The following is a 19658-nucleotide window of genomic DNA, read 5'->3' as shown; positions in this document are numbered from 1 at the left end:
TATAGTTTTTAATTTTACCATTCAAATCAAATTTATAGTTTTTTTTTTTCCAATAGCAATAATATATTTTTTTTCAAAATTATTAATAATATTAACAATAACGAAAATAATAACAACAACAACAACAATAATAATAATAATTAATATAATAATATTAAATATATCTGATTTAAGTTTAAGTGGGTCTGACAAACATACCCAACCTATGTAGGTCTGGCAAGCATACCGAGCCCACCTTGGTTGGATATTACAAGCCTTCCAGACCCATATTTCTTGAGTTTTGGCAAGCATGTCATATCTATCTTGGTTGAGTTAGGCAAGTATGTTAAACTCGCAATGCTTTTCAATTCAATTATTCTACTTTTGAATTTTTTATTTTCTTTCCTTTACTCTTTTTCAAAGTTATAATTTTTAATGTTATTATTCAAATCAAAATTTATGGTTTTTTTTCAATAGCAATAATATTTTGTTTTCAATAATAATAATTTTTAATTTTACCATTCAAATCAATTTTATGATTTTTTTATAGTAATAATATTTTTTTAAAAATTTATTAATAATTATAATAATAATAATAAATATAATAATATTAAACATATCTTACCCAAGTTTAAATGGGTTTGACAAGCATGTCAAACTCGTTTTCTTTCTCCCCCCCTCTCTCTACCCCCTAAAAAATCACACTAATCATTTAAAATTTTAAAGTTGTATTTGAATTGTTTCAATAAAAAAAAAAAAAGACAAAAGAAGCTCCTAACCTAAAGATTAAAATTTTGTGCTTTGAAAGGCAAATCAGTATCTATACTGCAACCCAAAAAAATCGAACAAACCATTTTATCTCCAATCATTTTTTCAATGCCAAATGCATTTAATGAAAAAGACAATCTCATCCCAACTGTATGCTTAATAAGTTTCTTTAACAAAAAAAATTATATCATTACACTGCTTTAATCCACAATAATTTGTGTTGTCATGAACAGCAAAACATTGATCTTTTTTAGTATATTGTATAATAATATATATGGTTTCCCCTCCCTTTTGTTTTTCTCCAGACCTATGTTGGTTGGTTTTAGCAAGCATGCTAGGCCCATTATTTTTTCCCCTCCTTTTTTTTTTTTCTCTAGACCCCTCTAAAAAATCACGCTATATCATTTAGAATTTCAGAGTTGTATTTAAACTGTTTCAATAAAAAAAGATAAAAAAGCCCCCAATTCAAAGGTTAAAAATTTATCCCTTAAAGGCAAATCAATATCTATACTACATCCCAAAAAACCCGAGCAAATTGTTTTGTCCCTAATCATTCTTTCAATACCCAAATGTATCTCATGGGAAAAACAATCACATCCCAAATTTGTATGCTTAATAGGTATTTTTGGTAAGAACAATCACGTCATTATACTGCTCCAATCTATAGTGATTTGTATCTTGGTGAACGATAAAAAGATAAATAGCAAAACACTTATATCCTTTAGTATATTGTATAATAATATATATGATTTTCCCTTTTTTTTTTTTTCTCCAAACCCACGTGTTGGTTGAGTCTAGCAAGTATGATAAACCCACTTTCTTTCCCCTCTTTTTTTCTCTATCTACCTCTTAAAAATCACGCTAACCATTCAGAATTTTAAAATTATATTTGAATTATTTTAATAAAAGAAAATAATAAAAAAGATCTCTAATCCAAAGATTTAAATTTTATACATAAAAATTAAATTAATATCTGCAGCCTAAAAAACCTAAGCATACCATTTTATCTCCGGTGATTCTTCCAGATGCTAATAAATATCTCAGTAAAAAGACAATTCTACCCGAAATCCATGCTTAGAATATTGCATATTTCTTTATTAAGCTCTGCAGCCTGAATGAAAAGTGGCGATTGTTGAAGGCTGTTTCCTTGCCACGTTTTTGGTTGAAATGCTACGTGCCATGACGTAGGTGCAAGGGTCGGTTTTACCTATCGAATCAGTTCTAATTTGCTGGATAATATAAAAATGTCATGTTCTTGCTGGCAAATGACACTTCTCACCTTTTCTGGATAACTATATTGAGATCAATCTCCCTGGAAATGCGAAGATGGGCCATATAGTAAAGATGAACCACGCCATTAAATCATTGAGAACTTCTCCACCTTGTGTTCTCTCATCTCCTACAAAACAAGTCGGTAGAAAAACTCCAGGGGTCAGTTTCAGGCAGGTCACAACCATGGCCGGCAAGCCGGAGAGTGAGCAAAAGAACAAGTCCAATGATGAGAACCCAGATGATAAAAATGGGTTAGTGTTAATCCTCGGCTGGTATTTTGGTTAGATTGTTGCTAGCCATCGTTTTTTGCTATCTTGTGGTATATATGTAATTTTGTGGTATTCCTGTTGTTAAAATGTTATCTAGCTAGCCGTGTACATAACTTTAGTGCAATTGTTTTTGGTGGGCATGTAAATTAGGGACCTGATGTCCCGTTCATTTGGAGAAGGGTATGCTACGAGGTCTGATGAAGAAGGATTTGGTGGGATTTATGGCGGAAATCGATCAATCACAGAGGTTGAAACTGATGTGAAAGTCGAACAGAGTCACCCAGAGCGATAAAATTTTTAAAGTATGATAAATTTTTTATGGTTTTAATGATAAAAAAAAAATCAGAGCGACGACATAATATTGCAACGCATAAAAATTTTATGTAAGATTTTTATGTTAATTAGTTACAGTCCTTGTAAGAAAATAATTGAAAGTCTAATTTATTGAATTTCAACAGGAATCAGGAATAAAAATATGAATTGGAATATGTTTGTTTTAATGTAATAATTATTATAAAAAAGGGAAAATAAAATATTTTATAGACCCAGCTATTCTATGCTATTTTTATTACTATAATCATCATCAAGAATATATATTAAAAATTAAGGATATGACTCGATGATTTAGTAATTTAATTAATTATAATGTAATTTTATTGTTTCTATTTTTTTTGTTATGGGATTTCTTGTTGTATTCGATGCTTAGAATAGATTATCAATAAGATATTAAATTTAATAATTTTATTGTATATCAATTGTAATCTTATTTGTTGTATATCAAAACTGATCTATTTTTTTTTAAGAATTATATTAATATTTTAATTTCATTTCCAATTAGAGATAGATTTGAATTCATATCATTAATTGACATACAAAAAATAATATTTTTTTATATAGATTAGTCTTTTAAATATAATGATATCTATTTAATTTTTAAGAATATAAGGTATGGATTTTTTAAAATAAGATATATAATTTTTTTTGTTTTGATATATATAGATAATACTGTGGGCTTATCCAGTCCAAACAAAAAAAACGATTCACACGTAAGCCCGATTGGCCGTAAACGAGTAAACCCGTGCGCCATGGAACGACACCGAACAAGGGATTCGTCAAGTCTTCTAATAAAAATCTCAGTTTTTTATTTCAATTTTAACAAAATAAAATTGATTTTGTTTCAAAAAGTAGGGACAGGAAATATTTATTTAACCGAACGACGCTTCTCCCAGCAATATTATAATTAAGGCCGTTTGTTTACGTTGTGTAGCTTTTAAAATAAATTATAATTTCAGCGTTTCGAAAGGTTTTTTAAAAATAATTAAATTTTTTTATTTTTTTTATTAACTTTAAATTAATATATTTTTAATGTTTTTAAATCATTTTAATATATTGATGTTAAAAATAATTTTTTAAAATAAAAAATATCATTAAAATGTATTTTAGCACGAAATATTATTTGAAAAACAACCACAACTATATTGTTAAACAAAATATTTAATAATAATAAAACGCAATTTACTATTTATATGAAACCATTTAAATTTTATTATAATTTTTTTTTATTTATTTAAATTAAAAAAAGCCATGAGATGGGAAATGTCAAACTATTGAAAATACATTTTTTTCAAACAAAAGGCCATGTAGTTATTTTTTTTATCACAAAGATTCATTTGGCTGTATTTAATTTAAAAATCACACGCGTAACGTGGAAGAAAAATAAAGGCCACAAAGCACACGCGTATGAATTGAGCCAATCCTTTCAATGCCGTCCATATCTATCCTACTAACCAGCGTGATTACTACGAATATCATATCTTGCCAGCTCATATGTGCCGTCCATTTCTGCACCATCTAAACTGAATCTCAGCCCTCCATTATTCAACTAAGCGACTAATCCTGTCCGTCCATTCCCTCAAACCCTCTATATAACAATCACTTACACGCCTTTCATTTCTACCTAATCTTATTAGCAAAGCTCTAGTTTCTCCTATAGATCTACTCTTCATGGATCATCCATCGATCTTTTCAATTGCAGCTTCATCTAGATAGCCTTGCGATCTATATCTTGATATCCGTTTCGATGCTTGAACTCCATGATCTCGATTTGCTCCGAGATAGCTCCTGAGGTATGTATAAGTGTTTTGTTTACGTTCCTAAGCTAAATCTAATTGAATATCATCTATTGGTTATTGATCAGGTCATTAATCCGCGTAAATCTAATTTTTTTCTGTAGATATGGAGCGGCCCTGTTTCGATAGCTCGAATATTTACCAGATCTGTCCTTTCCGGCCATGCTCTCCTCGAATATGAGGAATTATAGCAATATTTAAGTTTGGTTGTTGGCGGAAAGCAGAAGATGATTTGAGATTTTTTCTGCAGGTGGTGTTGTAAGCAGTCGCAGAATCCGCTGAACGTGTTGCTGGATTTTGACATGGCTGAAGATTGGTTATGTGAGCTGTGGTGTAGCATGTAATGTGTAATTTGTTGGTGGAGAAGGTCAGGAAGGAGATGATGCTGGTGTTGGTGTTCGATTTATTTATGAGGATGATGTATAAGATATATATCGGGACCAGAAGGCCAAGAGGCCAAGGTCTTGTTTATTATCTTTGTCATCCGACCTTTGCCATGACAGGTGCGCTTGCATGGCAGGTCAACCACTATCTTAATAAAATTATCATTTTCGTGTTTGGAGGGGAGATCGCACGGGGATTTCCCGGGTTCTCCCCTCTAGTCTCTGTGTCCCGCTTTCTCTTCTCTTTGCCTTACATTCCATGGCTAACCTTGATAGCGCGGCCCGACTCCAGCTAGCAATCATGGCACGATATTGCAATTTTTGACGGTGACCCAAAGGTATTCTCCTACTCATATCCTATATCCTCAATTCGAATTTCCTGCACTTAGAATCATGTAGTCACATGCCCTTTCACTTAGAATCAGTTGTTAGCAAGAGATCATGAATTTTTAATCTGGGTTCTCATGTGTTCATCAATATTTGCTCCCATCAAATATTCATCTTGATAATATGGGCTAATAAGAGAATTCTCTACTAAAACTTGTTTCACCACTTGAAACTGGCTGTTACACATCAGAGTACATAAAAAACAAAAAGATAATTGAAGTTATGATATCAGGTCTTACCTTTCACTCTATATTAAACAGTATCTTTTCCTTGCACTGAAGCTTTTATTCCATTGCACAACACCCCGTTATTGCTGGTAACATTCGTTCCAAGTTATTTCATTATCCAACGCATCTCATGTTATTATTTTACAGAGCAATCATGATCACAAGTATTGTTTATTTAGATATAGATTGTCAATCCATTACTGCGATCTTCTGCAGAATTTCTGTTTCGATAGCTTTACTGTTGTTGCTAGCGTTTTACAATTACATATTTTTTAGCATGTTAATTAAGCTTATTGTCCTCTATGATATCCTTGTAAGACCTTGGGGATGGATGTAATTGGCTTTTACATAGTCTTGTGATTTGCAATTGGATCTTCATGTTTGGTTCTCTGGGTGTGTGATTTGGCCTTAGTATGGTAGTGTTGAAGATGGATTTGTAATCCTCAGTGGGCGATCCACGTTTGTAAAGACCTTGTGCTGCTGAGCTTCAATGATCAATGGTGATGGCTTCAAAGGGTGACAGAAAGCTCAGGAGGGGCCCTCACACAAATCTCAATTGATTCACACAATTTTGAGGTGACATGTTCTTCAATGGTTTACTGTTCCACCTGAAAGAAAAATAAAACACTCAATTAAATTGTTATGCAGTGTCATTCAGTTTAAAATCTGCGCTGCTATGTTTTCCTTGTTTTAGCTGGAGATGTTGTATATGCTCTGCGTGTCTTCTTTTTTATGTGCTGTTTTATTATACGTGCTCATAATTATCTATCCTTTCCACTAATTCGAAGAAGAGTGGTCCTCTCTCATTTTGTTTGGTATTTGGTAATTAGTTAGTGTTTTTCAATATAATATTCTTGATTGGCGAAGCAATTTAATTGAAATACCAAATTGTCCACGTATTGTTCTCCCAGAAGTTTCACACGATAGGTTTCATGAATTGCCACGTATTGGAAGGTTAAGGTAATGCCTTTCCGCTGACAGGGATGGTGGTGATTGATGCTTGTCCCTGACCGAAGTTCTTTCAAAGCAAGCTTTCGGGTGTATATTTTTTCGAAGGCCACTAGAACAACCATATTAGTAATTGTAGTCTTCGGATCGTGAAATAGTAAGTATTAAGCTGATTTTTTAGTTTTAATGTATACAACAAAAAAATAAAATTATCTTGATGTATTAAATATATATTATAAGTGTCTAATGTTGTTGTGTTTTTGTTTTTTGAGTTGTTTGAAAAAATATTAAATTGATTTTTTTGTGTTGTTTGATGGTTTTGATATGTTCATATTAGAAATACATTAAAAATTCTAAAAAGCTAGTTTATATTCAATTAGAAAGCAATACATCTGGCATTATATTACTGGACACTTGATTTAATTCTTTATCTAAAATCATGTTATGTAAAAATGAAATTATGTTTCAGTCCTAATTTTGTGTTGTTCAAAAAAGCAAATACATAGTTGTTTTTTCCAAAATTTCTTTCTAGATTTTTTGTTTTTAAATTTGCACCTATAATATATACGAGTGTTTTTTTATTCATTTTTCAAATGATAAAAGAAAACATGACATAATTTTTTCTGCATGTTCTTTTTAACAATATGAAATGTATATATATATATTTAAGAGCTATAAATTTAATTTATATAATAAATGTAATTATAATGAAACAAAATATTAAGAATTTATATATTTTAAATATGGTTTTTATATATAAAAAAAATGACCCGACTTTATCTTGAATGTAAATTTTTTGATTGATAGAATATATTTTTCTCTGAACATGTTCTCTTATTATTCATTAAAAGAAATCAAGATTAAAGAAAGTATTCATTTACCATCATAACGGTAATGTAAAAATGGTCTCCGGTGATAAATGATTCACAGGAGTGCAAAAATGAGTCCAGCAGGAATCTGGTTTGATGCGGTCAGCTCTTTATTATTGATTTGTCTAGTCAAATGATATATATATTCGAAATGTGCTTTTGCCCGTGAAAAAAGGTCAGGTCATTAAAAAATTTCATTTTGTGGTAACTTTGGTGATTAAGTAGTGGAGGATTTGTAGATAAGAAAAGAGGAGAGAGGTAACTCTTGTTTTGATGCGCGTTCTTCAATGATAATAAGATCCGTAAGCTCAAAACGGTAGAGCGCTCAAAGTCCCGTGATCGGGTTTTGAGAGGCTGGTGGTTCAAATCCACTCGGATCTCTTAATTATTTTACAATCAAATCTTACCTGCTCTATCTAGTAATGAATGAGGCAGCTTATTTTTTAAACAAGTAAAATAAATCGTTTGAAAGCATCATTACATTTATTAGTAAAATTAAAATAATTTATTAGCAATTATTTGGCGGTTTTCTAGCTCTTGTTAAAATAATATCAGTCAATTTTTTGTATAGCACAATTCTTTTGTTTATTCTATTCTACTTCTCACCCCCTATTTTTAAAAGTATTTAACTTGCAATATTAATTATAAAATATATGATAATTACATTTTATGTCAATTAGATTTTATTTGAATTATGAAATATTTAAGTATAAATATTTCATTCGAGTTTAAAAAACCACATTTAATCTTGCATGCTTCATACTAGCTTTTGTAATTGTTTTTTTCAATATACGCAAAAACGTTAAGAATAAATTTTCAACTCATCATTTATTACCCAACTAAATACATTAAAATAATTTATATTTTAATGAACAAATGATGCCATAAAATAATTAATATTTTTTTTGTCCGTAAAATTTATTTTTCCAGTGTTTTGATATCACGTTATATTATTTTATAGAAAAATACTAAAAGGAGTGGAATATACATGTTTCACTAAGGACTCCCAATATGATTTTTTTTTTTTTACAAATATACAAATTAAAATCTATTCACATTGGATTTTAGGTGATTGAAGATGAACTAAATTAAATATTTCATTAAAGATAAAATCAATCAATGGGATGAGCAATTATGACTAAATAAAAAGAAAAAATTATAACTTTGAAGTTATAAAATCCTGCTCTGAAAAAAGAATTGAGAGGTTTGAAATAGGTATAATTAATGGGATTTTGTAATATATGTATAATTATATATACATATATTACAAAATCCCATTAATTATACCTATTTCAAACCTCTCAATTCTTTAGTAAGAAATACAGCTTTTGCAAAAAAAAGAAAAAGAAAAAGAGAGGAAGTTGTAACAACAGTATTTTCTGACCTAGCCGGAGCAGCTAGATTCGCACGCATGGATTCGCACAGACAAATTGTGGAATGCTAGACCACAGAGCTCAGGAGGTTTATCGAGCGGAATACCAATAAAGTGTTTAATTTCCACTATACATATAAACTAGCCATGGCCATTTATCCAATGCATTGAATCATTAAATTATATATTATGATCCGGGCTCTTTTTATTGGCCCTTTGATATTTTTTTTTCTGTATTTATTTATTTTATTATTTTAGGGTTTTTTTTAATTATATCATAGAATTTTTTAAATTTAAACTGTTTAATAATAATATCAAAAAAAAATTTACAATCTAAATATTTTTTTCTTACATTCTATTATATCTTTTAGTGCAGGGAAAAGCTAACCTAGTACAATGCTAAATTAATTACCTAGATAAGCCTCATTACATTCTGAACACGATGGATATATTTTTAATATGTGCACTAAAAAAACAAAACGTATCATAGCAAAATTGAAATAATTTATAAAAAATAAGTCAAATTAATTTAAAAATTTAGACCAAGAAAATAATTGAGTCGAGATTTTTTAAATATGAACCACTGTTCAAGTCCAATAAAAAAATTAATTTTTTTTAATATTTAAAATATTATTTTTTCATATCCTAAAAATCTTAAATCCAACTCGCAAAAAAAAAAAAAAATGATAAAAAACTAGTAATCCACAAAGCTTTAGTACAAGACCTAGAAGCACTATTTCCATTAGTGAAATGAACAGTCTAGGAAAAAAGTACTAAAAAAGACGACATTGTTTACGAAATAAAAGACAACGTGATGTTGTAGAGTAAAAATCGCAAGGAAGAGACAAATGAAATGTTTCAATAATAGAATCTTTCATTAATGTTTTCCTCTTATGAAGGTTTTCAATAACTCCATATATCATCATTTACAACTAAAATTTTCATTAATTAGGAGAAATTTATGTAATACATTGATTAATTTGTATATATCATATTCGAAAATTGAAGCTTTTCTCTTCTTTTTTTCCCTCATTTGTTTCCATTTCTAGAAATGATCATAAGAAATGTAGAAGGCTCTTTATCTTCCTAGTACAGTAGAATAAAAAAACCAATTTTTTAAAAAATATTTCAACAATATACAACTCATTTACTATGAGAGGCCTTTAATCCTTTAATCACTCATGGATTATTTGTTTTGATAATAACAATATATTATTGCATATAATATGGATGTCAAAGTATTATTATTATAAAAAAATTTCTACATCAAATTAAAACTATAAACTTTTTAGATGCAAACTTAACTTAAGATTCTCAGAATCATATCTTTATATAATCAACTCTTTTGACATCATAAAAAATATATATTTTTGTTATATATACTTCCATCCAAAAATATTTCATCATATATTTTGTTATTTACATTTAAATAAAGAACATAATACTTATCATGTGCCTTGCACTATAAAATATTTTAACAATCAATTGTAGCTAAAAATGTTATCACATTGGTTTTAATTTATACCATTTATGTGATAAATTTATAATTTTAACAAAAACATGCTCAATACTCTTCTTTTTCTCGCAATAACTTTCTCTCAAATCTTCAATCTAGATGCTTCCCATATCTTGGGAAATAACTTGGAAGAGTAAAACTTCAACTCTTCTCTTTATTTTGACTGTTAGTAACAACTAGTTTTGGGGTTTTCCAATAAATACACATTCTCAATATTTCTAATTGTTCTTGCATATGATGGTATGATATTTCTTATTCTAAAAAATTCTTTTGAAAATCTTTGAATCTTATCACATCAAAATCACCTTTTCATCTTTATGTGTTAGATTATAATCTATAAATATTTGAGTTTATATTTTGTAATCTTTTCACCCTATAAGGAGTGATCTTTCTCTTGTGAGAAACAAACATATTATGAAAAAATATAAGTGACACTTTAACCACTTAGGTTTATTCTTTAGGTATGAATATGAGAGAGGTTCTCAATCTTGATCATAAAAAAAAAATATGTGATAAGATTTCTATCTTGAGTTCGTGAAATTGATTATCAGCTCATTAAAAAAATTGTGTTTAATATTGAGTTTCAAAAACAATTGAGACATGTTTAATCCTTAACCCATAAAAAGTTTGAGTTTAATTTTAAACCTGATAGAAGGATTATGTAATCTAAACCATTATAAAATTAAAGTATCTCGCTTTATTCTTATCTCTTTATTTATGATTAATTATATTACTTCGGTGTTTTGACTATCTTTGTGTATTAAGATATAGTTTGTGAGTTTTGGTATTAATTTTTGATTTAGGAATTGTTAACGAAATTGAGATTAATTTAGACTATCTTGAGTAAATTGGAGATTATTTTTAAAGTGTCATAAAAACATAGCAAGTCAAATAAATTTTATTAAATTAATATTTTATTGAATTTAATTAATATTTTATTTTAAATTATCTTTTTAATAAAATCGCCAAATCATGCTGAATTTCAAAACACGAGTGGAACATGACTGTGCATATCACTTTTTCCCCCCTCTCTATTCTATTTAAATTCAATGTGCTTGCCCCACAGTGTATTTGCCGCCCGATTGATTGATGTTAAAACCTAAAAAATCATATGTACGCATGTAAATGACAGCTACCGGTTTTCTAAAAAGATATTTAAAACTGTGAGTGAGAGGAATTATTTTTTAAAATATATTAAAATAATAATTTTTTATTTTTTAAAATTTATTTTTAATATCTACATATTAAAACAATAAAAAAAAATTAATTGAAAGCAAAATTTTTCTTTCAAAAATATACAAAACTCCAGTTGAAACGAAGGCCAAACAGCGGAGGGAGGGGGGATTGGCAGGGGCCCGGCCACGGCAAAAAAAATGCCCCTCCCTTCTATATTTATAATTTATAATTGTAAATATTTATAATATTTCTTGACCCTTCAATTTATATTTCTTGACCCTTCAAACTTTCTTTTCTTGCTCCGCCCCTGCAAACACCCATGTATTTGAGAGTGTTTCAAATCTTTATTTATTGTTTCTATTTCTAACCAGTAACTTGCGTGATTATAACGAAAAAAGAAATTGTTTTTGGCTTACTTGCGAAGAATTTGTAATTTTTTTTAAAGAAAACTCATCTAACGAGTCGTAAATGATTTTCCAGCATATTGGCACAAAATTCAGATCACCTATGGCTTTTAATCGCTATCGCACCCATCTGAAATATATACGATTATGAAACATGAATGTTCTTCATTGTTAAGTGCAAAACCCAGGATTGCTGGTTCTAAATTGTCGGCATTCAATGAAGATTCCAATTTACATTCAAAAAGTGATTTTTCTGCTCGGTCATCACTCTGATAGACCTAAAGCTATTGATCATGATGCTCTTAGTCTTCTATCATCATGTTCATATAGTTTTTTGAGTGATAATTTACTGATTGCTTGCAAAATGGAACTTGTGTAGGGATCCCTTTTAGTATTGTTCTCTATCTATCTACCATATTATGAGAGATTTGTCCTAGGCCCTGTCCTTGATACAACAAATTTATGTGCTTGGACTTTATGTTCTCATGCTAAACATATTCAATTAATTCAGATGCTTCAAATTCAATTTCAAGGAGGCAACTTGATCAGAAGAAGCCTTTTCTCGTTATATTCGCGTGTTTGTCAAAATCATGGTTCTTGTCGGAGACATTGCTGCCTTTCATCAAGTGTTGCCTTTTGGCTACTGAAGTGTTCATCACTTGTCGGAAGTTCATAAGCAAGGACTTTCAAAGACCCAGTGCTCATAATCAAGGGGTTCAAGCAGTCTGGGCATTTGGATAGAACCCAGTAGATCCTTCACAGACAAATAGCAACGTATTATTCATGGACATTGCAGAATACAACTAGCAGCATCATAAGCTAAATCTATTCTGCTTGAGGTGTTTGGATTATTTTCCACGAAGCCATCTTGTACAGACCTGCTTTGCTTGGGTTTTAAATTCGGTTGTTGGTTAGAAGAACAATTTAATAATTGAGTGGGAACATTACAAATCGTTTTGAAGTAATAAATGCTATGCTTCCTTCTTGATAATTTAGCCATGTGATCAATTGACTATCTGAGCATTTCTTCGTCGTCTTTTCTAGCCTTTTCCTTGAGATTTCTTCAATCTTCTCGCCACATGAGATCCGGAGGAATGAAAACCCAGTTAATGATCTTAGTTATTGCTATGCCTAGCTCCTTGACTTTGACTGTAAATCACCAACCCTGCACAGGCCATCTCCTTTCAGGATCAGGAAGCCATGAAGACCTTTTCTTCTGCCCTTTTTTCTCCTCTTGAGTCACCATATCTGCTTGCTGCCTTGTCTCACAATCGCTGGAGATTTTCCTGAAGCTGAAAACCTTGCTTATAAACGTGTAAGCCCTGCTTTTCCTGCTCCTATATCCGATATCTTGATCATTGCTCATCCTCATAGAAGCTGAAAGATTCTCATAGCGGGCAACTCGTGTACATTCCGATGATATAGATTCTGATACCAGCAGTGAACTGTTCGATCGCCCAAACTTTATTGATGGCCCTCTTTCTACCCTGAAGCTTCTGCAAACAAGCTCCATTGTCTTGCCTGTATCTTTCTTGGTAGAAAAAAAGTATAATCCTCCTTGTTCCTCTCAATTACTACCAGTGAGGTCGTTTTCTTTGAAAAGTAATAGATTCTTTAGCTGGAAGGTACAGCGCCTGTGCCATTTGCGTGGCGAGGACCTAATCAATGCTTGGTCTGTGGAATACTTGCTATTTAATGCTTATTTATTCAAGCCTGAAACTTGACATGCTAGCTGTTAATTGGCTAGACGCCAGCACGATTTTGGTTTGTAAGGAAAGTCAATTGTTCAGGCAAATGCCCATCTGCTCATAGCTTGGATCCAACAATCCCCGGAGCAAGAAAAAGACTTCCAGCCACCGACGGTACCGCTCGCTATTCATGAATTGGAGACAGATGGGCCAACTCTTATCATTCATGTACTGTTCTTCTAAAAAAAAAAAAAAAAAAGAAGAAGAAGAAAAAATCAATATGTGCAGGCTAGCAGTCAGCCTCAAAAGTCAACGGAATAGCAATTCTTTCCTAATTATGATAATAATCTCTCCTGGGCCTTATATGAACCCTACCAAGTTTTATCTAGTTTCAAATAACCCAGGAAAAGGAACCAGGTTAATAGCCATCCTTGAATTTGAACCTTTTCACTAAGCCCACCTCCAAGAGTTGATGTATAAGCGGATTACGTCCAAATAGATGTCGGTTAAAATTCAATTATTTTTTAATTTAATTTTTATATATATATATTTTTAGATTATTTTGATGTTTTAGTGTAAAAAATAAATTTTAAAAAATAAAAAAAATGTTATTTGAATATATTTATGAACGGAAACACTTTAAAAAATGAGCTCTCTTTTCCCTCTCTTAGTGACCTGAACAGTAAAACCAAAAACAATAACAACAATAAAGAAAGGAAACTTGGTCACCCTGAAGCAACAACAACAACCGATCTATGAATCGAGAGGCAATAAAAAAAAGAAAGAAAGAATTAGTACAAAAAACTGAAAGGATCATTGCTTAGCGATGGTGTTACACTCCAAAATACATCTCTGTACATGGTTTGACGAAACGACGTTTCCGGTCCCTTTCTTCCTTTCGTTTGCGCCAAGAGATTTAGTCAACGATTCAGCCTCATTATTATGTGATTTCAAAGCTGTAAGCAAACCCTCCTTAGTCAACATAGGAGGGTAGCGAGAAATGCTAAAAAAACATATGGCCAGACATTAATTATTTCAGACAAAAACACTAAACGTGACCAAGCTGCGATGGTGCTCTCTTGAATTCTATTGGTGAGATTTGCTTAACAAGAATCGATAAAAATCTTCACCAAGCTCTAGCAATATCTCTTCGATTCTCTCAATCTCTACCATTATCTTGAAGATTTACTGTAAACTTTCGGGTAGTGTTTAGTTATTTTTTTTAAATAAAAAAAAATATAGGTAGCAGAGATAAAAGTAACATGTCTTTATATATTTTTTTATTATAAGAATACATAAATTCATTTTATTTTAAAAATAAATTCATTTTATATTATTTCTGTCGCTTTTCCTTCTACCAAATAATATTAATCAAACACTACTTTATAATTTCCTAAACCTTCCTTTGGGGTAAAGCGCTGGAACAGACCTTGCCAAGTATTAAATATGCTAAAACGTGGAAGTGGCAACATTTTTTATTTATTTATTATTATTATTAATATGAGTATTCTGTCTAGCTTATATGTATTTTAATTAATTTCATGAATCCTGAAATTAATGATCATGTAAGTTTTCAATAGCTCTAAGACTTTTAAAACTTGAATTGATAACTTCTAAAAAACAAATTTAAAATCTAACTTGTTGAATTATACTAATTAAGATCTATATTTATGGATGCAATGTATTTTTCATAGATTCCTATTGTTTGTTCATGGATCATTAGCATTTTTATTCGGAACCTGTCGTCTGTTTTCTCACCAGGAAAAAAGAGAGTATATTTTCATTTCACACCTTGATAGTCATGCAGCGAAATGGATGAAGTGATCTCTATAATATTCGAATTTTGATGTGTCCAGAGGACATGGCATTTTTTTTTGACACACCACATGCTCACGATAAGCAAGCGTCATGCTGACATAGCCTATTTTTATTTTTAATTGTTTTTACACGTGTCATTAATCGAAGCATGACAATTTATTAGTTTTTTTTAATCATATATTATTTAGTCATTAATAATGATATCATCTTCTCCCAATATCTTGGTATTTCATATCAGGGTTCTATTTTTGAATCATGTATTATTTAGTCATTAATAATTTAAAAAATAAAATCAAACATAATGAATTGAATACTAGTGTTTTGTTTTTGTTTTTTAAATAGTTAAAAATATCTTCTCATCTCTTTGAATAACGTTTCTATGACATGAATAAATAAATATTTCAAAGGAGACTCCTAATTCAGATAAAATAAATAGATAAATAAAATTATTGAGTATTATTTAAATAACTTAAAACTCCCATTATAGTTGGAACCTTAATAATAAGAATTCAAAATATCACACATTGACCATTCAAAGAGAAATTCAACAACTAAATGTTTTTGACAAAAACAAAAATAAAAAAATATGGTATATATAAATTAGAATTTTATCTATTTAATTTTGAGCAACATTAATTTCATTAAATATTTTTCTCCAAATCACCATCTCAAAAATAAAAATCCTCAAAACATGTATATTTACAAACACATATATTACTCTTCACATTATCATAATCTTTAAATTTATCGATGAATTTTTTTGTTGGTATTTGTATTACCATTTCATTGGTAATTAATTTACCAACAAAATCATCGACAAAAATAATTTGTCGGTGAATCTTTCATTGATAATTTTTTATTTGTTGGTAAATTTATTAGTAATAAAAAAATATTATTATCAATGGATTTACTAACAAAAAAAACAAGCAAAAAAAAGAATTACCCGCTTCATTCTATCGGTAATTTCCTTGAAAAAATACTACTATATGTAATTCCATCGATAATTATTTAAAATAATCTATTTTACAAAACTATTAAATAATTAAATTAATATTAATCAATACTCTATAATAGTTAAAATACTTAGAAAAAAAAAAATCAACTCAAACAATAAAAAAATCAACTCAAAAAATAACTTCTAGTTTTGTACAAAGACTTTGAAACGCCATGCCAGGTCAAATCTTTTGCTCTTGCTTCCTCAATATAAAAGCAGGAAACCGCCTCATTTAAACAAAGTCCCAGCCAGCTACCATTTCATTTCTGAAACACAAGAGAGAGGCCTTGATAGAGCTTCAGTGGAGAGTTCTTCTTCACTTCTGCTTCATCAGGTTTGCTAGCTTGACATTCCTATATCTCAATTCATTTCACCATTGCTAGTTTTATTTTTCCACCTTCCTTTGTTGCAGTAACTGTAAGCTTTGAGTTTAGCATGACTAAACGATTTTTTCTTGGTTTTGTTTCTTGTTGAAATTAAAGGCCCTTTTGGTTTTCCATCCGAAATGAAGCTCAAAACCCTAGCTTTCTTCAAAATTATTACTTTAGAATTTGTTCTCTTGGTGGATCTTTCAGGTTCTAATTATAACTTCTAGTTTTTGCTAGAGTGATCAGGCTAATATTATGCTGTGTGCCTGATGATTACTAAAAATACTTGACTTGGTATTGCCATTCAAAAAATTAATAGCATAAGAAAGAAAGCAGAAAGTCCATGGCAAGATAGAGCCTAGTTGATGAAAATTATTTCAACGGGAAAGTTTATTTTCTATGAATACTAATTTTGCTTCAAGATTTAAGGGAGAAAATAGATGTCATTGCTTTTTTTTCTTCTAAATGTACGAGGAGGATTGATTTCTTAACACAAGTTAAACTCTTTTTGAAGTCAACATGTATCTTATAAGAAGGCAGCCACATACTCAGCAGGAGAATGGCCCTTCAGAACGAGATGCAAAGGTAAAGTTTGAGTCGGACGGGCGTTTTTTACTCTGTGATTTTCGTCTCCTGAAGAAATCATGAAAAAGTGGATTGAAAATAGACATTAAATGGTTTTCCGACAAGCAGGTTTGTGAGCTCAGGGCTGCTCTTGGACCTCTATCTGGTCGGAGTTTACAGTACTGCACTGATTCATGCTTGAGAAGGTATTTGGAAGCTCGGAACTGGAATGTCGACAAGGCAAAGAAAATGCTGGAAGAGACGATTAAGTGGAGAGCAACCTTCAAGCCTGAAGAAATCCGCTGGGTATGTGGGATGCAATGATTGCCTGCACATTTTCTTGATTAGATGGCCAGATCTAACCGCTGTTTTTCGATTCTAGACTATATTATTCAGACCATTTTTTTGACATATGCACGTGTAATTTCTCAGCATGAAGTAGCACATGAAGGCGTGACAGGGAAAATCTCCAGAGCAAATTTTCATGATCGATCCGGGAGGACTGTGCTTATAATGAGGCCAGGGATGCAGGTTTGTACTGTTTTTTTCTTTCTTTTTACTCGTTTTTATCTAGTGGTTTTTGTTTTTCTGGCTCTTTAGCAAGCATACTGTTACCGAAGCTTTTGCAAATTGACCTTTGACCTTTTCTTCTGCAATTTGGCAGACCACAAAATGTACTGAAGACAATGTCCGCTACATGGTCTATCTTTTAGAAAATGGAATCCTTAACCTTGCTGATGGTCAAGAACAAATGTCATGGTTGCTAGACTTCACTGGATGGTCCTTGAGCACCAATATTCCCATCAAAACTAGCCGTGATTGCATCAATGTTTTGCAAAACCATTATCCCCAAAGGCTGGCCATTGCATTTCTTTATAATCCTCCAAGAATTTTCGAGGCGTTCTGGAAGGTTTGTTCTTCTGTCACACGTCCATTTTGTCTGTTCTGAGCATAATCAGCGGTTAAATTTAAGTTTGTTGAAAACCAAGCATCGTGCTCTTGAGGGCATCACAATTCAATTAGTCTAGTTTCACCACCACCTGTGCAGTTGACCTTTTATATTGGACTGGACTCGCGTTTGGGATAACCATAAAATTGCTGCATTTATTCTACTTCAAATTTAGCACCTGGACATGTGCATTGCTGAACCTGTCACCACTCCATCTCTTCAGGTTGTCAGATACTTCTTGGATCCAGTAACATTCAACAAGGTGAAGTTTGCTTACCCAAAAAAGAAAGAAAGTTCGGAGCTCATGCAGTCTTACTTTGATATTGAAAATCTTCCAAGTGAATTTGGGGGAAAAGCCTCACTCGAGTATGACCATGAGGAGTTCTCACGGTGGATGGTCGAGGATGACGAAAGAACTGCCAAGTTCTGGGGATCTGATGAAAAGTCGAGACACATTGCTGATGATATTTAGCTCAGATGGATTGCAATAACAGCTAGCTAATCTGGGCTGCCTGATGCTCAAATCTGGTATTCTAGCAACTTAAGAAGAAAAGTGTTGCTTGGACTCTATCTAAAAAAAGGAACTGGAAATCACGTGGGGTAAATAAACATAATCGACGATTATATACACTCATGTTGAGTGCTAAGTATCATCTGCTGTATGAAAAGAAACTATTGTTAAATAGTTTCCATTCTATTAACTTCAATCTTTTTTTATGAGCAATTAATTACTTTAATGTTAATAATAAAATAATAAAAAAATTATTTTAATATATTTTTTAAAAATATTATATACCACAATACCAAAACAGTACCAACGCAGGCAGGTACAAGAGCAACACTTTGCGTGGAGGAGACTGACCAGATGTAATACTTCCATTTTAAACGTTTAATTCAAAGAAATAATAAATAAATAAAAAACAAACAAATTGATGAAAAGAAAGGAAAAGTTTTTTAAAGTCAGAGAATAAAAGCAAGAAAAAGCATGTCTAGAAGACAACAGGGAAACCCTACAATTCCTTTTCTCTTATAGCTTCATCCCTAATTCCTTCCCCACTATAAATGCAGAATTATAGCTTCAGTCATCCTCTAATCCCTACATCCCTCACAATATGTAGCTTCCACGTTAAGTAAAAATTTACAATTAATATTATTTAAAAATAAATAAAATATTTTTTATAATTCATCTAAAATAATGAATTCTCTATAAATTATTTAAATACTTTCGTATAATTTATATTATACTCAATATTTATTTGTTTGTTATCTAGATTAAGGATAACGTGTTGCATGATGAAAACATAACATTTTTTTTTATCTAAGATAACTTAGTAATCCCATGCTTAAGGATTACTAATCCAGCTGAGTGCGCTTTTCGGGGATAGGGTTTTCTCGAATAAAAAAAAAATATTATTACTTATCCAGCCGTCATGTGAATTTTTCTATAAACACAAGTGATTTCTCCATATAAAACTCTCATACGAGTTAATTGAGTGTATATATCATCCGACAAACACCTACATGTTAGCTCTAGGTATCTCTCATATATGATTTTATAAGAACAACTATTTTATTTTA

General features: G+C 30.8%; 2 protein-coding genes and 1 long non-coding RNA gene across 4 annotated transcripts; all 3 read left to right on the top strand.

Moving 5' to 3' along the window:
- Window positions 1–2073: 2073 nt before the first annotated feature.
- Window positions 2074–2580, top strand: LOC118063351 (uncharacterized). Its single transcript, XM_035077374.2, has 2 exons — window positions 2074–2270; window positions 2439–2580. The coding sequence occupies exons 1-2, from the start codon at window positions 2074–2076 to the stop codon at window positions 2578–2580; spliced, it is 339 nt and encodes a 112-aa protein (XP_034933265.1).
- Window positions 2581–4777: 2197 nt separating this feature from the next.
- On the top strand, window positions 4778–6623 carry LOC118063304 (uncharacterized). Of its 2 annotated transcripts, XR_012170289.1 has the most exons (3): window positions 4778–4920; window positions 5077–5990; window positions 6326–6623. It is a non-coding gene; the product is annotated as an uncharacterized lncRNA (long non-coding RNA). The 2 variants fall into 2 exon arrangements; XR_012170288.1 differs by lacking the exon at window positions 6326–6623 and having other exon boundaries at window positions 5077–6107.
- A 9822-nt stretch (window positions 6624–16445) lies between these two features.
- LOC118063305 (uncharacterized) lies at window positions 16446–18811 on the top strand. The gene is made up of 6 exons (XM_035077318.2): window positions 16446–16533; window positions 17082–17152; window positions 17261–17437; window positions 17564–17662; window positions 17796–18041; window positions 18304–18811. The coding sequence occupies exons 2-6, from the start codon at window positions 17087–17089 to the stop codon at window positions 18550–18552; spliced, it is 837 nt and encodes a 278-aa protein (XP_034933209.1). The 5' UTR covers window positions 16446–16533; window positions 17082–17086; the 3' UTR covers window positions 18553–18811.
- The last annotated feature ends 847 nt before the right edge of the window (window positions 18812–19658 follow it).

The sequence above is a fragment of the Populus alba genome, chromosome 7 (genome assembly GCF_005239225.2).
Source record: "Populus alba chromosome 7, ASM523922v2, whole genome shotgun sequence".
Classification (NCBI taxonomy): Eukaryota; Viridiplantae; Streptophyta; class Magnoliopsida; order Malpighiales; family Salicaceae; genus Populus; species Populus alba.
The sequence above is the reverse complement of the archived record's forward strand: the minus strand, read 5'-3'. Positions and strand labels throughout refer to the sequence as shown.